We start from the raw sequence: 19,146 nt of genomic DNA, 5'->3' as shown, positions 1-19,146 counted from the left end.
GTGTTACAAAACTAGAGTATAAGTAATAAGAGTAACTTATCTAAGAAGTCCATGTAAAACCTTAAAAATGCAGTTGAAAAAAATGCTTATCAGATTTCTTAGTTCAAAATTAAAGCAAAGGAGTCTCCTTTCCCTTTTGATCACCATATTATTAAACTAGAAAGGAGCCCGCGTGATGCGACAGGATACAAAAAACCTAGTAATCATGTAACAGTTATGGATGCTCAATGTTCGTTTGAAACGTTGAAAACGTTCAAACTAATCATCACTTTTGGTCAGCCGGTTTTCGAATGTTCAAACCATAGCAAACAGTTTGGTTTACGGTTTATACCGAAAATCGGCCATATAAAACCGGACAGGACTGCAAACTTATTATTGAAGCTCAATGCGTGAAACCAAACCATTAGTAACGATTCAGTTTAAATTTTCAATGGTTCAGTATTGGTTTTCAATGATAAAAAAATCGAACAAACGGTTTGGCTCATAGTTTAACTTGGAAACTGTTAAAACCGAATTGTGAACATCCATACGTAACGTGTTAATTTTTTTTAATTGAAAAAAAAACTATAGCAATACTATACTCAAATTAAAAACAATAAAATGCTCATTTTTATGGTGCAATTTAAAAAATATATATATTAACGTATGAAAAAGTTACTGCCGTTAGAAAATCGTTGGTGAAAAGTTGGTTACATTTAAAATCAAAATAAATAAATTTGTAACTATTTCTTAAATTTAAAAAATTTGAGCAAAGTTGAGAGGATGATGTTGTAACTATTTCTATGCATATATTTTTTAATTGACAAATTTACCCGTATCTTACGTTATATTATATAGTATAGATATTAATCCCGCAAAATCAATCGTCCACAGCCACACATGGACTTAGATCTCCTCCACTCCACGGCGGCGGCGGCGCCGCATCCGTCCACCCCACATCACCAATTTCCTAATTGCACTTACTACTACTAATAATAATGTATCTCTCCTCCGATAAATCAAGCAATTTCTACAAAGACACCAACACCGATCGGAACATGTTACTCCACCACCAGCAACAACTCGTAATCATGTCCGACAACAACAACAACAATAATATCAACACCAACACCACCACCACCAGCAGCGGCGACGATCACGAACTCAGGGCCCCAAAGAAACGAGCTGAAACATGGGTTCAACAAGAAACCCGCCTCCTCATCACCCTCCGCCGTGAGGTTGACCGCCAATTCAACACTTCTAAGTCAAACAAACACTTGTGGGAACAGATCTCCGCCAAGATGAGGGACAAGGGTTTCGATCGCTCCCCGATGATGTGCACCGACAAATGGAGGAATCTCTTGAAGGAGTTCAAGAAGGTGAAGCATAAAAACGGTAAAGGGATCAATAAGATGCTCTATTATAAGGATCTCGAGGACTTGATTCGAGACCGTGCCAAGGACCGGAGTTATAAGCCTGCGTCTCCGGCTTCGTCCAAGCTCGATTCGTTTATTCAGTTCTCCGATAAAGGTTGATGATATATCCGAGTTTTTTATATGTTGGTTTTGTGTAGACACTGATTTTGTTCGGTTATAGGGCTCGAGGATGCGAGTATTCCGTTTGGACCGATTGAAGGTACATTATTATTATTATTATTGTTGTTGTTGTTGTTAATTGATATTATTTGAGCTTTTGATTAATGATTATATTTGATGTTTAGGTAACGGTCGATCAACAGTGAATCTTGAAATGCCTTTGGATAACGATGGAGATCCTCTTGCAATCGCTACAGCCGAAGCAGTTGCTGCAAATGCAGTCCCACCATGGAACTGGAGAGAAACCACTGGAAACGGTATGCACAGTTTAAAACATTCATTGTTGTCGGTTTTATTATGTTAATGGTATGGATTTTGAAAACATGTATTGTATAAAACTATAGGTGGTGAAGGCCAGTCTTCTTATGGGAGGATAATAACAGTAAAGTGGGGAGAATACAAGCGACGGATTGGTGTTGATGGATCCACAAAAGCGATAAAAAAGGCGATAAAGTCCGCTTTAGGAATAAGATCTAAACGTGCGTTTTGGTTGGAAGATGAAGATGGCATTATACGCGCTCTTGATAGGAGCATGCCTGTTGGTAGTTATAATCTTCACTTAGATGAAGGTACATGAACAGAGTATATGCGTCATGTCATTTCATTGTTCGGTTTCAGTGTTTCGTTAATAATGGTTTTGCACATGTAGGAGTGTCTATAAAAATATGTCATTATGATGAATCTGAACGTACACCTGTTCATACCGAAGACAAGACATTTTATACTGAGGAGGATTTACGCGAGTTTTTGACTCATCGTAGGTTGTCGGGGTTACGAGAGATGAATGGGTATAGAAATGTGAGTAATGTGGATGATTTACGGCACAGTGCGGTTTACCAAGGGATGAGACTACTTGACTAGAATTGGTTTGTTTGGGGCATTAAGGGAGCAAGATGATCTTTTGTAATCAGCCTATGGTGTTTTTGTTTTGCAGTAGTTTATTTTTTTGTTAACCTTGTTAGATACTTAGATGAGATATGTGAATGAATGAACTTGAAGTCTGTAGTTTTGTAAACTGGAAAACCCTTTATTTAGACACATAATGAAATTACCAAAACTGTTAGTGTATTATTGTCTAGAGAGTTCATTATCATATAACTAACTACTTAAAATAAAAACTTAATATTTGTTAATATGTAAACTGAAGTATAAAATTTCTTCCAATTAAGTGGGTATTATATTCTATACCTAATAAAGAAAATAACTGACCATTTAGAACAAAACTTGGTATAATTTTTTAGCTCTTTTCCGAGGTTCCTAAGAGCATTGCCAATAGCGTCGTCTTATCCCTAAAAAACGCCAACCGAGTTGATGGTTGTCCTTTTAATAGTATGATATATATAGATAGAGAATGAGTGGTTAGAAATAATGATAAAAAAAAAGTGGTGAGATGTGACAATGCTTTTGGATAATTTTCGGAAAATTTGTGTTCAGTTTGGCAATATTTTCAAAAAATTAGTGTTCAATGTGACAACTAATCATGCTTTTGAGAGTTTCCATGTCTTGTTATCGTGGATGATCAAACAATCTACGTACCAACCAACATTTTAAGTTATTGTGTCCTCTTCGACATCACACAACTTAATTATTTTGTAAAATCTTAATTTTGGTTATACATTTATAACCTAAGCGAATAGATTCATGCTAACCCCTAGCAACAACATTCATTTATAAATCTGATACCAATGGTTAGGATATTTTATATATACGGATTAATTTCCTTTATCAAAACCAAAAATACTAGATAAAAAAGACACGTTAAGATTAAGAAAAACATAGTGAAAGATAAACAATACATACCAACTAAAAAAAGGAAAAAAATAAAGACCATGCTAAATTGCTAAGTCTTTGGTCCACCTCAAACCACTAGAGATCCGCCAAATTATAATCACCATCACCTCTTCTCCGCCATTTATGCTAAGTTTGCATGTATATATATAAACCATATTAACCTCACTCTCTACAATACACACATTCTTCCTCAATTAATCATACTTACACAATCAGGGATAATGGGCAAGGTCAAGATCGGAATCAATGGTAATTAGTCTCTCATCCATATATAACCACTTTCTTTTCTTTGTTCAATGTTACATTAGTATTCTTTTGTGCCATTCAGGATTTGGAAGAATCGGCCGACTGGTTGCTAGAGTCGCGCTTTTGAGCGATGACATTGAACTCGTTGCTGTTAATGATCCCTTCATTACTACCGAATACATGGTACATCTCGGTTACCCAATGCTTTTCAGTGGAATCTATGTTTGATCTATATATGAATTTATCGTAACGTTCGTGTTGTTCTTCAGATATACATGTTCAAGTATGATAGTGTTCATGGGCCATGGAAGAAACATGACATCAAAGTGAAGGACGATAAGACTCTTCTCTTTGGAGACAAACCGGTTACTGTTTTTGGCATGAAGTATGCATGCATGCTTCTTCATCCTTGCAACACACCTAAAACCGATGAATATTCTTTTAACCGGTTAACCTTTATTGTATAGGAACCCGGAGGAGATCCCATGGGGCAAGCTGGAGCTGAATATGTTGTTGAATCCACAGGAGTTTTCACCGCTAAGGACAAGGCTGCTGCTCACCTGAAGGTCGGTTTTGACCTGTTTAACCGGTTTAATTAAACATGTCATGTTCTGATTGGCCTGTATAATTCTTTATACTATTTTCTTTAATAAAATTGTTTATAACACTTTGTTTATTTTCTTATTAGGGAGGTGCAAAGAAGGTGGTCATCTCTGCTCCAAGTGCAGATGCACCCATGTTTGTGATGGGCGTCAACGAGAAAGAATACAAGCCCGATATCACAATCGTCTCTAATGCTAGCTGCACCACTAACTGTCTTGCTCCACTAGCCAAGGTCACCTTTAACGCCACTGATACACTAATCGTAGATTAGTAACATTCCATTATCTGGACGACAACCATCTTTAATATTGTTATTCCTTATATACAGGTTATTCATGACAAATTTGGCATTGTTGAGGGACTCATGACCACCGTTCACTCCATAACAGGTTGCATATGCTTCCATTCGGTTTTATTCAACATGTTTATTTGATTGTTGATTAACGAGTCCTCTGTATCGTTCAGCAACTCAAAAGACGGTTGATGGTCCATCAATGAAGGACTGGAGAGGTGGAAGAGCTGCTTCTTTTAATATCATTCCTAGTAGCACCGGAGCCGCTAAGGTAGTGTCTCAAGTCTTTTTGGTAAAAAGATTACTGATACTTATTATTTAACACGAATGTACTCGATTATGTTTTGAAGGCGGTTGGAAAAGTTTTGCCTGCACTTAATGGGAAGCTAACAGGGATGGCCTTTCGTGTGCCGACTGTTGATGTTTCAGTTGTTGATCTTACTGCAAGGCTCGAGAAGCCCGCTTCATATGATGATATTAAGGCTGCTATCAAGTAAAGATAAATTAAAACAAGATTTAAATTGATTTCAGACATTTACATAGTAAATCTGTGGTTATGTGATTATTGCTTTGTTTAGGGCTGAAGCCGAGGGAAGCATGAAGGGAATCCTAGGTTTCACCGAGGATGATGTTGTGTCCATGGACTTTATAGGCGACTGCAGGTCAGTCAATTGTTCGGTTTCAACTCGTTAAAAATACAAAACCGGTTCTGTTTGAGTTATGTTTTAAGGTTTAAAAAACTTGACATGTGTGTTTTGGTATGTAACAGGTCCAGCATATTCGATGCTAAAGCCGGGATTGCATTGAACAACAACTTTGTTAAGGTTGTCTCATGGTATGACAACGAATGGGGTTACAGGTGTGCTTTGTAAATTGTAACTATATAACATCACACCTTTAAAAATCACTTGATTGATCGTTATTTTGTTCTGCGTGCAGTAACCGTGTGGTCGACTTGATTCGCCACATGGCAAAGTCTTAAAGCTGTTGTTGCAGGGAGCAGAGTTTTGCCTACTTATAGGCCGGGATCGATTAATGTTTTGGGAATTAATAATGAGAGGGAATTTGATGTTACATTGTTATGTTATATGAATTTTCTTGAGAATCCATTTTTGCATATTTCATTGATTTAATTATGTGTACATGCATAACATGTTGGGGGATTTCTGCAAATCGTATATTTTTGAAAAATCTGAGAGTTGAGATCACACTTTCAGTTCAAATCTATTTGTGGTTCACAAATGAGTTGATCGGGTAAACCTCAAAATTGAAAGCAAGAATCAAGTACGGATTTTTGTGAGAGATTTTGATGAACCATAAATGAATCGTTTGACCAAGTGACAGTTTATTAGAATTGGGTCCCAGATAACTGTCTTTGACAACTATCATGTATTTGAAATTCAAATACATCAAAATACGCTCCTGTTTATTACATCAAAATTATGTATGAATTTAATAATAATTAAATTTGTAATAAATATTTAATATAACAACATATGTCAAAATAAAATATTTTCAAGCTGATCTGATAGCTCGAACCCAGCCAGGGGCTCAGCCCCTTGGACCTCTATATAACAGAGGTGGAGAGTATTATGATTCAATGTATATAAGTTTACTGGTATAATACACTAAACCACAGTTCTTTAATTTATACACCACAAACAAGATGGTGGCTGAAAGGAAAAATGGAATCTTGAAGGAAATACTTAATTTCTTGTTATCTTACTTAGATTAAGTGATTTATAAGACAAATAAGTTATTGTCTTCTAAGTTTGATATGAATGATCTGGGGAAGGTTGATGTTATCCTAGGTATGATTATAAAAATGAGTGATAATGGTATAATTATGATTTGATCTCATTACATTGAGAAAGTATTGTAGAAATTCAATCTGTTTGACTGTCCTCCCCTTGGTACTCCTATAGATCCTAATATCAAACTTAGAAGACAATAGCTTCTTTGTCTTATCAATCACTTAAACTTGAGTAAGATAACAAGAAATTAAGTATTTTCTTCAAGATTCCATTTTTCCTTTCAGCCACACCATCCTGCTTGTGGTGTATAAGGAACCATGGTTTAGTGTATTATACCAGTAGACTCATATACATTGAATCATAATACTCTCCACCTCTAATTGGCGATTGAAGGACATGACGAGTAAGTTTGCCAAACTGGAGAAATTCGAAGGCCAGGACTTTCGCAGACAGCAAAAGAAGATGCACTTCCTTTTGATTACCATGAAAGTGGTGCACGTGTTGAGTACGCCCATGCCGATGGTTAAGGAAGAAGGTAACCTGGAACAAATTAGGAAGAAATCAAAATGGGAGAAGACAACGACATATCGGCCTTATTCTGAACGGTATGCATGATTTGTTATTTGATTTGTATCAAAACATTGAAACCGCTAAGGAACTGTGAGATATACTTGAAGCCAAGTATATGGCATACTTGAAGCCAAGTATATGGCAGAAGATTCTTCGATTAAGAAGTCTCTTATGAGCAATTTTAACAATTACCAGATGATTGAGTCCAGGTCTGTTGTGGAACAACACCATGAATTGTGTCGAATTTTTGGGCAATTTTTCCAACACAAAATGAACATGTATCAATCCATTTATATTTCATCAATCATTGACAAGTTACCCCCTTCATGGAAGATTTCAAACACAATCTAAAACGCATGTATGGTGAATTAAGTTTGATTGAACTTGGAAGTCACTTCAGTATTGAAGAGGGCTTGAGAATATTTGAAATTATTGATGTCAATGATATTAAAAAATAGGCTGGTCAATCTGTTAACATGATTGAGGAAGTTGGAACATCCAAGGGTAAGAATAAGTACAAAGGGAAACGTAAGTTTCAAGGAAACAATAGCACAGGTCCAAACAAGAAGGCAAAAGAGGGGTGTTGGAAATGTGGCAAACCGGGTCACTTTAAGACGGACTACCAGGTTGGAAAAGTGAACAATAATGGTCCAAAGAACAAGCATGATGCAGGTCCAAGTGGGTCTAAGGACCAAGAAAAGCAACAAGGTCAGAATTTAGTACACAATTTTAATTAGGTTGGGAATTATGTTTCACTAATTTCCGAATCATTTTTTATACAGGATGATGCTGGTTGGTGGATTTATTCGAGCGCAACTAGCCATGAGTGCATTAATTTCAATGGTTTGAATTGAATTAATGCACACATGGCTAGTTGCACCCGAATCACTAAGCAATATCATCATCGTGTACAAAAAAATGAATCACAAATTAGCAAAACATAATTTTCAATCTAATTAAAATTGTGTTCTAAATCTGATCTTGTTGCTTTTCTTAGTTCTTAGACCCACTTAGACCTGCATCATGCTTATTCTTTGGACCATTATTCTTCACTTTCCCAACCCGGCAGTCCCTCCTAAGGTGGCCCGTTTGCCACATTTCCAACAGCCCTCTTTTGCCTTCTTGTTTGGACCCGTGTTGTTATTTCTTTGAATCTTACGTTTTCCTTCGTACTTATTCTTACCCTTGATGGTCTAATGTCCTCAACCATGTTAACAGATTGACCAGCTGTTTTTTTAACATCATTGAAATCAACAATTTCAAATGTTCTCAAACCCTCTTTAATTCTGAAGTGACTTCCAAGTTCAACCAAACCTAATTAACCATTCATGTGTTTCAGATTGTGTTTGAAATATTTCCATGAAGGGGGTAACTTGTCAATGATTGATGAAACATAAATGGATTCATACATGTTCATCTTGTTTTGGGAAAACTACCCTAAAATTCGACACAATTTTCATGGTGTTGTTCCACAACAGACTTGGAATCAACCATCTGGTAATTGTTAAAATTACTCACAAGAAACTACTTAATCAAAGAATCTTCTGCCATATACTTGGCTTCAAGTATATCCCACAATTCCTTAGCGTTTCAATGTTTTGATACAAATCAAATAACAAATCATACATACCCATTCAGAATAAGGCCGATGTAGATGTCGTTGTCATTCTCCCATTTTGATTTCTTCCTAATTTGTTCCAGGTTTTCTTCTTCCTCAACCACTGGCATGGGCGTACTCAACACGCGCACCACTTTCATGGTAGTCAAAAGGAAGTGCATCTTCTTTTGCCGTCTGCGAAAGTCTTGGCCTCTGAATTTCTCCAGCTTGTCAAACTTACTCGTCATGTCCTTCAACGATTGCCCGTTAGAGGTGGAGAGTATTATGATTCACTGTATATTAGTCTACTAGTATAATACACTAAACCACGGTTACTTATACATAATAAACAAGATGGTGAGGCTGAAAGGAAAAACGGAATCTTGAAGGAAATACTTAATTTCTTGTTATCTTATCCGGGTTTAAGTGATTGATAAGATAAAGAAGTTATTGTCTTCTAAGTTTGATATTAGGATCTTTAGGAGTACTAACTGGAGGGCAATCAAACATATTGAATTTCTTCAATACTTTCTCAATGTAATGAGGTCGCGTCTTATATATACCATTGTCATTCCTTTTTATGATCATACCTATGATAACATCTACATCCTCCATATCGTTCATATCAAACTTATAAAACAATAACTTCTTACTAACTGGAGGGCAATCAAACATATTGAATTTCTTCAATACTTTCTCAATGTAATGAGGTCGCGTCTTATATATACCATTGTCATTCCTTTTTATGATCATACCTATGATAACATCTACATCCTCCATATCGTTCATATCAAACTTATAAGACAATAACTTCTTTGTCTTATCAATCCACTTAAACCCATGTATAAGGAAATGTGGTTTAGTGTGTTATACTAGTAGACTCATTGATGCGGTGTGTGGGTATATGAAAAGGTTAACTTTTTCAAAGGTTTTGTTCACACAATGTCGAGTTTTAAATTTATAAAAATGATTACTATCTTAACTAAACCACACACAAATAGGCAAGTGTATCTATCGTATATGTATTATGCAATAAAGTATATATAAGAGCCAAGTATCGATCCACGGACACACTTATTTGATTTTTACTACTAAATCGTTATATTTATTTCAACCGGAAGTGAATATCATATTGGTTTTGGTTTGACAAGTAAATTTTTAGAAAGAAATTAAAGACATAAATTAAAAGATAATATTTTTAGATAGAAGATCAAAGATAAAAGCGTATTATCTTGGTTCAAACTACTCTTTACATGGTTTAACAATTAGTTAGTAAACATTTGATGTGAGCTTGCTATGGTGATTAAATGTGGGATTAACACCTTATTCCAAAGTCATGTTAATCCATGAAAATTAAAGAAAGAGATATGCATAACTTCATGATCTCCACTAAAACATCATTTTATGTAAACAAGTGGTTTACAATAAATATTTATAAGATAACTCACTTTAAAGATGAGACAATCCCTTAAATTACTAAGTGAATTGCCCTTGATATTTTAGTAAAAATAACCTTTGCATCATACATAAAAATACCAATTAAGACTAGTTGAGTTGTAAAGGGTTAACCTTGCATTACCAAGTATTAATCCGCACAACTCTTGAGCAATTACACATAGTCGATACGTTGCAGACATCGGAGATTATTAAATGACCAAATGTACTATCAAAACGACGACAACAATGCCTATTTTCGATTCAAAATGCTTTATTTTATGTTTTTAATGCAGCACTTTTACAATAAGTCAGCTTTAGTTATCATCCCTGTCGAAGCACGAGATGAATCTGACCTGATCCATGACGATGTTTCCACGGATTTCAAGATGAACGAACCACGTCTTGATCTTCTTCTCCGGCTGGTTGGGATCTGCAATGACTTTTTGGGGGTGTGGAGGTGACCGCTAAGAAATCTCCAGGATCTCTTGTTCGCAGACACAAAAATATGGTGGTGGCTCTTATTGAGAATGACCAACCCCTAATAAGGAGGTGGAGACCTCCTTATATAGGGAGCCTCATGGCCACCATCATGGTACCCTAATGGGCCTAGCCCAGTTAGGGTTACCTCCACAAAACCCCCTCAGCCCAATAACATTGTATTAGTCCATATAATAAAATAAGCCAAACATAATAAATTTAGGATCGTAAAACCGGGTTTAGTACCATACCCCTACAAGGCCCCCCAAGTCCAGCGTTGCTCCTGGGCGCGCAAGCGTTTAGGTGGAGCGTTGGACTTTATGAGGTGTGTTAGGGCGTGAGGCGGTTTTTTCCCTTTTCTTCGGCCTTATCTTTATTGTCTTTGAGTTTTGGGAGGTTTTCTTCATGATGGTGACGTGTTGTGGTTTTTATGATAATGATGGTGCACTAGCATGAATAAGATATAGCACGCCGAATAATAAAAGCCTGCGCGCGAGGCGACTTACGAGCTATGAGAATAATAAAGCTTGCGCGCGAGGCGACTTATGAGCTATGAGAATAATAAAAGCTTGCGCGCGAGGCGACTTACGAGCTATAAGAATAATAAAGCTTGCGCGCGTGAGGCGACTTACGAGCTGTAAAAATAATGAAGCCTGCGCGCGAGGCGACTTATGGATCTATGAGAATAATGAAGCCTGCGCGCGTGGCGTCTTACGAGCTATAAGAATAATAAAAACTTGCACGCGAGGCGTCTTACGAGCTATAAGAATAATAAAAGCTTGCGCGCGTGAGGCGACTTACGAGCTGTAAAAATAATGAAGCCTGCGCGCGAGGCGACTTACGGATCTATGAGAATAATGAAGCCTGCGCGCGTGGCGTCTTACGAGCTATAAGAATAATAAAAGCTTGCGCGCGAGGCGTCTTACGAGCTATAAGAATAATAAAAGCTTGCGCGCGAGGCGTCTTACGAGCTATATGAATAATAAAGCTTGTGCGCGTGAGGCGACTTACGAGCTGTAAAAATAATGAAGCCTGCGCGCGAGGCGACTTACGGATCTATGAGAATAATGAAGCCTGCGCGCGTGACGTCTTACGAGCTATAAGAATAATAAAAGCTTGCGCGCGAGGCGTCTTACGAGCTATAAGAATAATAAAAGCTTGCGCGCGAGGCGACTTACGAGCTATAAAATGATGATAATGACTGGCCCACAAGGGCCTCCTCCGCACAGGATGAATATCCCGGCCTGTTTTCAAAATAATAATGGAGGCACAAATGGCCAGATAATAATAATGATGTCATAGGTGTTTGTGCGGCTCGTAGCCGAACCTGCAAAAACATATCAACTAAAAGTGGATGTATTGCATGGTTCCCATCCTCGGGCAAATTATGAGGTGTGCCCAACCTTTAAGCTTGGCGCGTGGCCTATGGGTTTATGAGGATTCCCAACCTTTAAGTATGGCGCGTAGCCATATGGGATATTATGAGGATTCCCAACCTTTAAGTATGGCGCGTAGCCATATGGGATATTATGAGGATTCCCAACCTTTAAGTATGGCGCGTAGCCATATGGGATATTATGAGGATTCCCAACCTTTAAGTATGGCGCGTAGCCATATGAGATATTATGAGGATTCCCAACCTTTAAGTATGGCGCGTAGCCATATGGGATATTATGAGGATTCCCAACCTTTAAGTATGGCGCGTAGCCATATGGGATATTATTAGGATTCCCAACCTTTAAGTATGGCGCGTAGCCATATGGGATATTATGAGGATTCCCAACCTTTAAGTATGGCGCGTAGCCATATGGGATATTATAAGGATTCCCAACCTTTAAGTATGGCGCGTAGCCATATAAGTACAATCATGGTTGTTCTTATCCTGATTTGGATTAGACTGTTCATTTGTTATGTCGCTTACGCGCGGCCTGCGCAATGTCTCCTTTATTCTCACGCGCAGATGTGGTGCGTAAGCGTGCATGATGCGTGAGCATCTAATATGCATGAGCATACGTGAAGCCCAATAACATATGTGATGCGTGAGCATATGAGATGCGTGAGCATGTGATATGCGTGAGCATACGTGATGCGTGAGCATACGTGATGCGTGAGCATATGTGGTATGCGTGAGCATACGTGATACGCGTGAGCATGCGTGATGCGTGAGCATGTGATATGCGCCACGAGCATAGGTTTTGGCTGTCTTCATGAGCATGTGATATGCGTGAGCTGTGGCGTAGAGTAATCGCAGGGAGCGCGCATGCGATCCGCTGTGGCGTAGAGTAATCGCCGGGAGCGCGCATGCGACCCGCTGTGGCGTAGAGTGATCGCCGGGAGCGCGCATGCGACCCACTGTGGCGTAGAGTAATCGCCGGGAGCGCGCATGCGACCCGCTGTGGCGTAGAGTGATCGCCGAGGGCGCGCATGCGACCCGCTGTGGCGTAGAGTGATCGCCGGGAGCGCGCATGCGACCCGCTGTGGCGTAGAGTGATCGCCGGGAGCGCGCATGCGACCCGCTGTGGAGTAGAGTGATCGCCGGGAGCGCGCATGCGGCCCGCTGTGGCGTGTAGTGATCGCCGGGAGCGCGCATGCGACCCGCTGTGGCGTAGAGTGATCGCCGGGAGCGCGCATGCGACCCGCTGTGGCGTAGAGTGATCGCCGGGAGCGCGCATGCGACCCGCTGTGGAGTAGAGTGATCGCCGGGAGCGCGCATGCGGCCCGCTGTGGCGTGTAGTGATCGCCGGGAGCGCGCATGCGACCCGCTGTGGCGTAGAGTGATCGCCGGGAGCGCGCATGCGACCCGCTGTGGCGTAGAGTGATCGCCGGGAGCGCGCATGCGACCCGCTGTGGCGTAGAGTGATCGCCGGGAGCGCGCATGCGGAATCCGAAGTTGATCCACAGGGAGCGATTTTGATCCGCGGTGGCGCGCCCGATCTAGAGATTTTGAATATCCACATCAGGTAGGTTTTATGTAAAACCAACAGATCTAATAGGATTTATAGATCTATGAATATGAAGTGTGACTGTTGCTCAAACGAACCCAGATCTGAAAAAATCATAACTAGATTTGGTATATTTCACTTAGAAAAAACACAGATCTAATGGTTTTCCCCAAAAGTTTGGTGGTATTTCTTCCTGTGTATTTCCAGATCTGGAAGTATTTTTTAGATCTACGGATTTTTGGATTTCCATAGAACATATCTGAAAGAAGAAACCGTAGACCCGAGATATTGATGAACAGATCGGAGGGTCGAGACGAGAAGCGAAGCGTGGTTCATTGCCGTCCCACGGATGGCGCCAATGTCGAAGCACGAGATGAATCTGACCTGATCCATGACGATGTTTCCACGGATTTCAAGATGAACGAACCACGTCTTGATCTTCTTCTCCGGCTGGTTGGGATCTGCAATGACTTTTTGGGGGTGTGGAGGTGACCGCTAAGAAATCTCCAGGATCTCTTGTTCACAGACACAAAAATATGGTGGTGGCTCTTATTGAGAATGACCAACCCCTAATAAGGAGGTGGAGACCTCCTTATATAGGGAGCCTCATGGCCACCATCATGGTACCCTATTGGGCCTAGCCCAGTTAGGGTTACCTCCACAAAACCCCCTCAGCCCAATAACATTGTATTAGTCCATATAATAAAATAAGCTAAACATAATAAATTTAGGGTCGTAAAACCGGGTTTAGTACCATACCCCTACAATCCCATAGTATGGTTACCGACTTTTGTAGATGTTGATCATGTGTTAGTCCTCCTCTTTCCTTTAAGTTGGTTGGCTATTCCCTTCCTCGTGTATCACTCCATTTCTCTCCCCTCCCCCTTCACACTTTCTTCTTCCTTCCTCCGCGTCTGTTCATGTAATTGAACTTTCTTCATGAAAACTTGTGTTGTTTTAGACCTTTTATGCCATCGAAGCGTTAGATAGGCAGCATGCAAGCCCAAGGACCTCCAACAAAGTTAAATTATTAGATGATTCGTTAACAAGGAATGCGACATATTGGTGATTTTAGTATAAAAAATATCATTTAGTATAATAAGATATATTTAAGACCAGATGAGAAATTGAAATAAACATTGATTGGAGTTGTTAGGTGTAAAATAATTAGTTTATAAATATTCTGCTATGATTTTGAACATCATGGAACCTCGACAACTCTAAAGGGCAAAGCCCCTAGACTGTCCCTAGGGCTGTGCAACGGTTCAGAACCGCGAGAACCGAACCGGAACCGGAACCGTTAAATGTTGAATATAAGAACTAGAACCGAATCGTATTTTAACGGTTTCGGTTTGGAACCTAGTTGAACGGTTCTTGTGTAACCGGTTCTTACCAGAACCGGTTTTCAATTAAAATTCTAATATGAAATATTAGAAGGTGCAAGAAACAAGCGACAACCCATAAAATAAAACATTATCATATCAACATATTATATTTTAATGAAGGGGATTGAAAATAGATTAGAATAACTCTAAATATTTCAGAAAACCATTATTTTTTAAAACAGATTTAGGGTCGTGGAAGATGATTGTTGTTTATGATATTGTAAGGGATTTAATGTAACCGGGAAAGTGAGAACGTGGATGGTTGCTCGTACATGGAAGTATGAAAGCCTACTAAATAAATAGGATTTTATATATAATCTTCAAAGTTTAAACCTAACCCGGTTCTAGCGGTTCTATGCCTGGAACCGCCGGTTCTAACCGGAACCGAACCGGGAACCGTTTTTAGCCAAATTTAAGAACCGGAACCGGACCCGAAATACAATAATATGGTTCGGATCTACCGGTTCGGTTCCGGTTCCCCGGTTCTAGCGGTTCGGAATCGCGAATTGCTCACCCCTAGGTGTCCCAAAGGTGCATCCATCTGGCGGGGGTGAGTGATATTGAAACGTTTCACCTAAATCATTGTGATTTTCTACCCCTACATAAAAGATTCATTTGGTATGTTTTATAGAGATATAAAGTATGGGTCAAGTTATTCTACAAAGGGAGACAAAAATGAGAAGGATAAGAAGGATTTATAACAACACAAAAAAAATGACAAAATAGCAAAAAACGTCCTTTACGTATGAATGTTTTTTCAGTAGACGTCCTTTAGCAAAAGTTATGGTAGAAAACATACATTATGTTTTAAATCCTTATCATGTTATGTCCTTTGACACTAACCCCGTTAATTTTTCTCGTTAAATCCAGTTACGTGCAATGCACATGAGGGTAGTTTTGCAATTTCTTATATATATATTTAATAATTAAAACTAAAATAAAAGAAAAAACTTTTAACAAAAACAAAAAAAAATAATAACCTCTTTCATTCATCTACCAACCATCACCACTCACCATATCCTATCTTACTTCTCCTCTCTCTATAATATCCACCACCACCCGCAACACCATCACAGCCGTCGTAGCACACCACCACCTACAACCACCGCCGGCTCCGCCTCCACCTGCAACCACCGTCAGATCCGCCACCACCTACAACCACCATCGGCTCCACTTCCACCTCCAACCACCGCCGGCTCCGCCTCCACCTACAACCACCGCCGACTCTGCCTCCACCTGCAACCACCGCCGGCTCCGCCTCAACCTCCAACCACGGTAGCTGCCATCGATTTAAAATAGCGTTTCACTTGTGGTGGAGTTTGGTTTATTCTAACACAGATCTAGGGTTTCAATTGTGGTATGGTTAGGCTTCGATGAGGGGGAAGAAGAGGGGAATGAGAATGGGAATGGGATACGGCTACATCGATGAAGATGACGATGGTGGTGGGATACAGTTGGTGCCAAGTGTTGTTGGTGGCGGTCGGATGTAGTGGGTGCGGTGGTGCATATGAGGAGTTGAGAATGAGAATGGGGATGAAGATTAGGGATAAAAAGAGTTTTATATTTATTTATTCAAAGACCAAATTTTTAAGCTAATTACAGAAGTAACCCCTCAAGTGGTAAAATGACTAAGTTACCCTCATGTGAGGCACACATGACTAGATTTAACGAAAAAAATTAACGGGGTTAGTGTTAAAGGACGTAACACAATAGGGATTTGAAACATAATGTATGTTTTCTGCTATTACTTTTGCTAAAGGATGTCTACTGAAAACGTTCAAACATAAAGCACGTTTTGTCCTAAAAAAACCTTCAAAAAATTAAAAATAAATAAATAAAAAATTATAACTCAAAATTTAATAAAAAAACAAAAATGGTTCACCGTCTTCCTCGTTCTTAAAAAAAAGAAACTCGAAAAAGACACAATGTTGAGTGAAAAAGACCATTGTGTCTTTTTGTTTATCATTGTGTTTTGTGTTTATTTTCGTCATTGATTGTATTTTTTTTCCTTGACATTGTGTATCTTTTCTTGATATTGTGTTATATTACTCAACATTGTGTTATATTTTGCGATTTATTGTATCTTTTTTTAGTTATAATTGTGTTTTTTGTTCATTTTCGTCATTGTGTCTTTTGTCTCTGTATTGTGTCTTTTCGGAGTTTTTTTATTTTATTTATTTTTTGGAACGAGAATGAAGAGGGAAACATTTTTGGTTTTTAAACTTTTTTATTTTTTATTTATATTTTGAGTTATGAATTTTTTATTAATGTTTTGGAATTTTTTTTGAAGGGTTTTTTGTGTGGTTACAAATCATTCTCACATTTCTTATTTTTGTCTCCCTTTGTATTTAAAGTATTACGAGTACTTTGTTTTAACATACAAAAACATCCTCGGTCTTTGTAAAAATTTTCTTGTCTTATTTGATTATGATATTGTATACACAGGAAATGCATTAACCGGGCGGTGAATTACGATTGCAAAAAGCCGTCTATTTTGATTAAAATATGAAACTCACATCCAACATTCCTACCGCCGAGTACTGGTTTTGAGCACCATGAGTTTGAAAAAGACGTGAATACTGAATACTATTAATTATTTTAATTTTTCAAAATGAAAGCAATCACAATAGTTTTGTTTGAATTAGCCAAGTTTAAACACAATCTTTCATCTATCAATTAATTATTATTTTGGTATCGTGTCGTGAGCATTTGGGTAACGCAATTTGAGATTCCTAACCGGTAGCAGCCACCCCGTTTATTGACTTCCCCTACGAAATGGAAATTTCCTAATACACGTCTGTCTAAAGCAATCTTATATATTTAAGGTTTAATTAATAAATAAACAAGTGATGACTTTTGATTTAATACCTACATAATACGAAAGTTTGTTATTATAACTTATATGAAAAGACATAATATTTGAGTAATTTAGGTTGTCCAACTAGCTCATCTTTCGTAACTTGTTTGTAATTCAGCTACGTGACTCAAGCTATTTAGCTCGTGTAAACATTACTGAAGTTGACGGTAGCTTGTTTCGATAAAACTCTACCTTGATGTTCTTATATCCATACTTTTGTACCTTATTGAAAGATATAATTTGATACAATATTTGTTAACTTATTATTTGATACTTGTATCAAAAACATAAAAATCACTAGAATTCAAAATAAACGAGCGCATTCACTCGAGTTGAATACGAGCTCAGTTTCAAACTTGGATTGAAGATTACAAGTCGAGCCAACTCAAACCGTATTATTAGAAGCTCGGGGAAAATTGATGTAAACTCAACAATACCCACATATACTTCTTTTATCAAAACCCAAATACTTAATTGTATCCATGTGCAATGTCTTGAATATACACAGAAGAATCGAAACAAGTATTAAACGACTTTTGATTTTTCTTTTCTACGATTTTAAATTAATAGGTAGAATTATTTGACAAGCAAAAACACGAAACTTAAAAGGGCCAGGCTGGCATATATTATTGACTTGTTGGCCTCAAAAGGATATTCCTGTTGAATATAAGATTGAAGCCATTAAGATACCATCAAATCAAAGATTTCATTATTAATAAATGATATATGAGAACCTTAACAACTTGTATCAAGAATTCCAGATCCAGTCTGCCTTAGCTGAATATGCAATAGTAGTGGGAATCAGTAATTGTTTTGCGCGGTATCAAAAGGTTAACTCAAGGGTGTTATTGTCCTTTTACATGTTTGTTTGCATTATTATTATTATTATTATTATTATTATTATTATTATTATTATTATTATTAGTACACTGAGCTAAACCCTTTATATGACTAAAAATAATAAAGAATAAACAAACGCATACTATATTGGATTCAAACATAGGAATCGTGAGATGTTATTTATGTCATCGAACAATCACATAATAATAATAATAATAATAATAATAATAATAATAATAATAATAATAATAATAATAATAATAATAATAATAATAATGTAAACAAACATGTAAAATGACAGTAGCATCCCTGAGTTAACGTTGAATTTAGACCGAGTTAGCAATTTGAGTGAAATTGGTAAAAAATATTTTTGGACGAAATACGCAAATGTGACCAAACCTTAGGGACGATTTTGACACTTTACTCATATAATAAAGAAAGAGTGAAAAGACATGTCTACCCCTGACTTAACTATTCAATTTAACGGGGTTAGCGATTTGGATGTAAGTGACAAAAATTGAAAAACGTGGATGGTCTATGTATAAAAAATAAACTTTTTGGATTAAATTGGCGTTATTTGCTAAACCACAACGACAAAAATAACACATTTTACTCTAAAGAGATTAACAAAAAGTTGATGACGATATTAAAAACAAAAACAAAAAAAGTCCAACAAAGGCAGATATTGATGTTGATGGTGATAGAATGGAAAAGTGAAGTTTCTCACGTTTTTTCTATATAAGCGTGAGCAGACGTAGACACATGAACCCCAATTAATAAA

The 19,146-nt window shown here is 37.9% G+C and overlaps 2 protein-coding genes across 2 annotated transcripts; both read left to right on the top strand.

Moving 5' to 3' along the window:
• Nucleotides 1–1,005: 1,005 nt before the first annotated feature.
• Nucleotides 1,006–2,339, top strand: LOC143571753 (trihelix transcription factor GT-1-like). Its single transcript, XM_077057095.1, has 4 exons — nucleotides 1,006–1,509; nucleotides 1,576–1,614; nucleotides 1,700–1,831; nucleotides 1,919–2,339. Exons 1-4 carry the CDS (start codon nucleotides 1,038–1,040, stop codon nucleotides 2,149–2,151), a joined length of 876 nt encoding a protein of 291 aa, XP_076913210.1. The 5' UTR covers nucleotides 1,006–1,037; the 3' UTR covers nucleotides 2,152–2,339.
• A 1,964-nt stretch (nucleotides 2,340–4,303) lies between these two features.
• LOC143571752 (glyceraldehyde-3-phosphate dehydrogenase, cytosolic-like) lies at nucleotides 4,304–5,562 on the top strand. The gene is made up of 7 exons (XM_077057094.1): nucleotides 4,304–4,446; nucleotides 4,543–4,603; nucleotides 4,680–4,777; nucleotides 4,857–4,999; nucleotides 5,085–5,168; nucleotides 5,276–5,365; nucleotides 5,446–5,562. Exons 1-7 carry the CDS (start codon nucleotides 4,348–4,350, stop codon nucleotides 5,486–5,488), a joined length of 618 nt encoding a protein of 205 aa, XP_076913209.1. The 5' UTR covers nucleotides 4,304–4,347; the 3' UTR covers nucleotides 5,489–5,562.
• Nucleotides 5,563–19,146: the final 13,584 nt, after the last annotated feature.

This window comes from Bidens hawaiensis, unplaced genomic scaffold (assembly GCF_021521415.1).
Source record: "Bidens hawaiensis isolate Kalapana, Puna unplaced genomic scaffold, B.hawaiensis_p1.1 tig00025571_1, whole genome shotgun sequence".
In the NCBI taxonomy this organism is placed as follows: Eukaryota; Viridiplantae; Streptophyta; class Magnoliopsida; order Asterales; family Asteraceae; genus Bidens; species Bidens hawaiensis.
The sequence above is the reverse complement of the archived record's forward strand: the minus strand, read 5'-3'. Positions and strand labels throughout refer to the sequence as shown.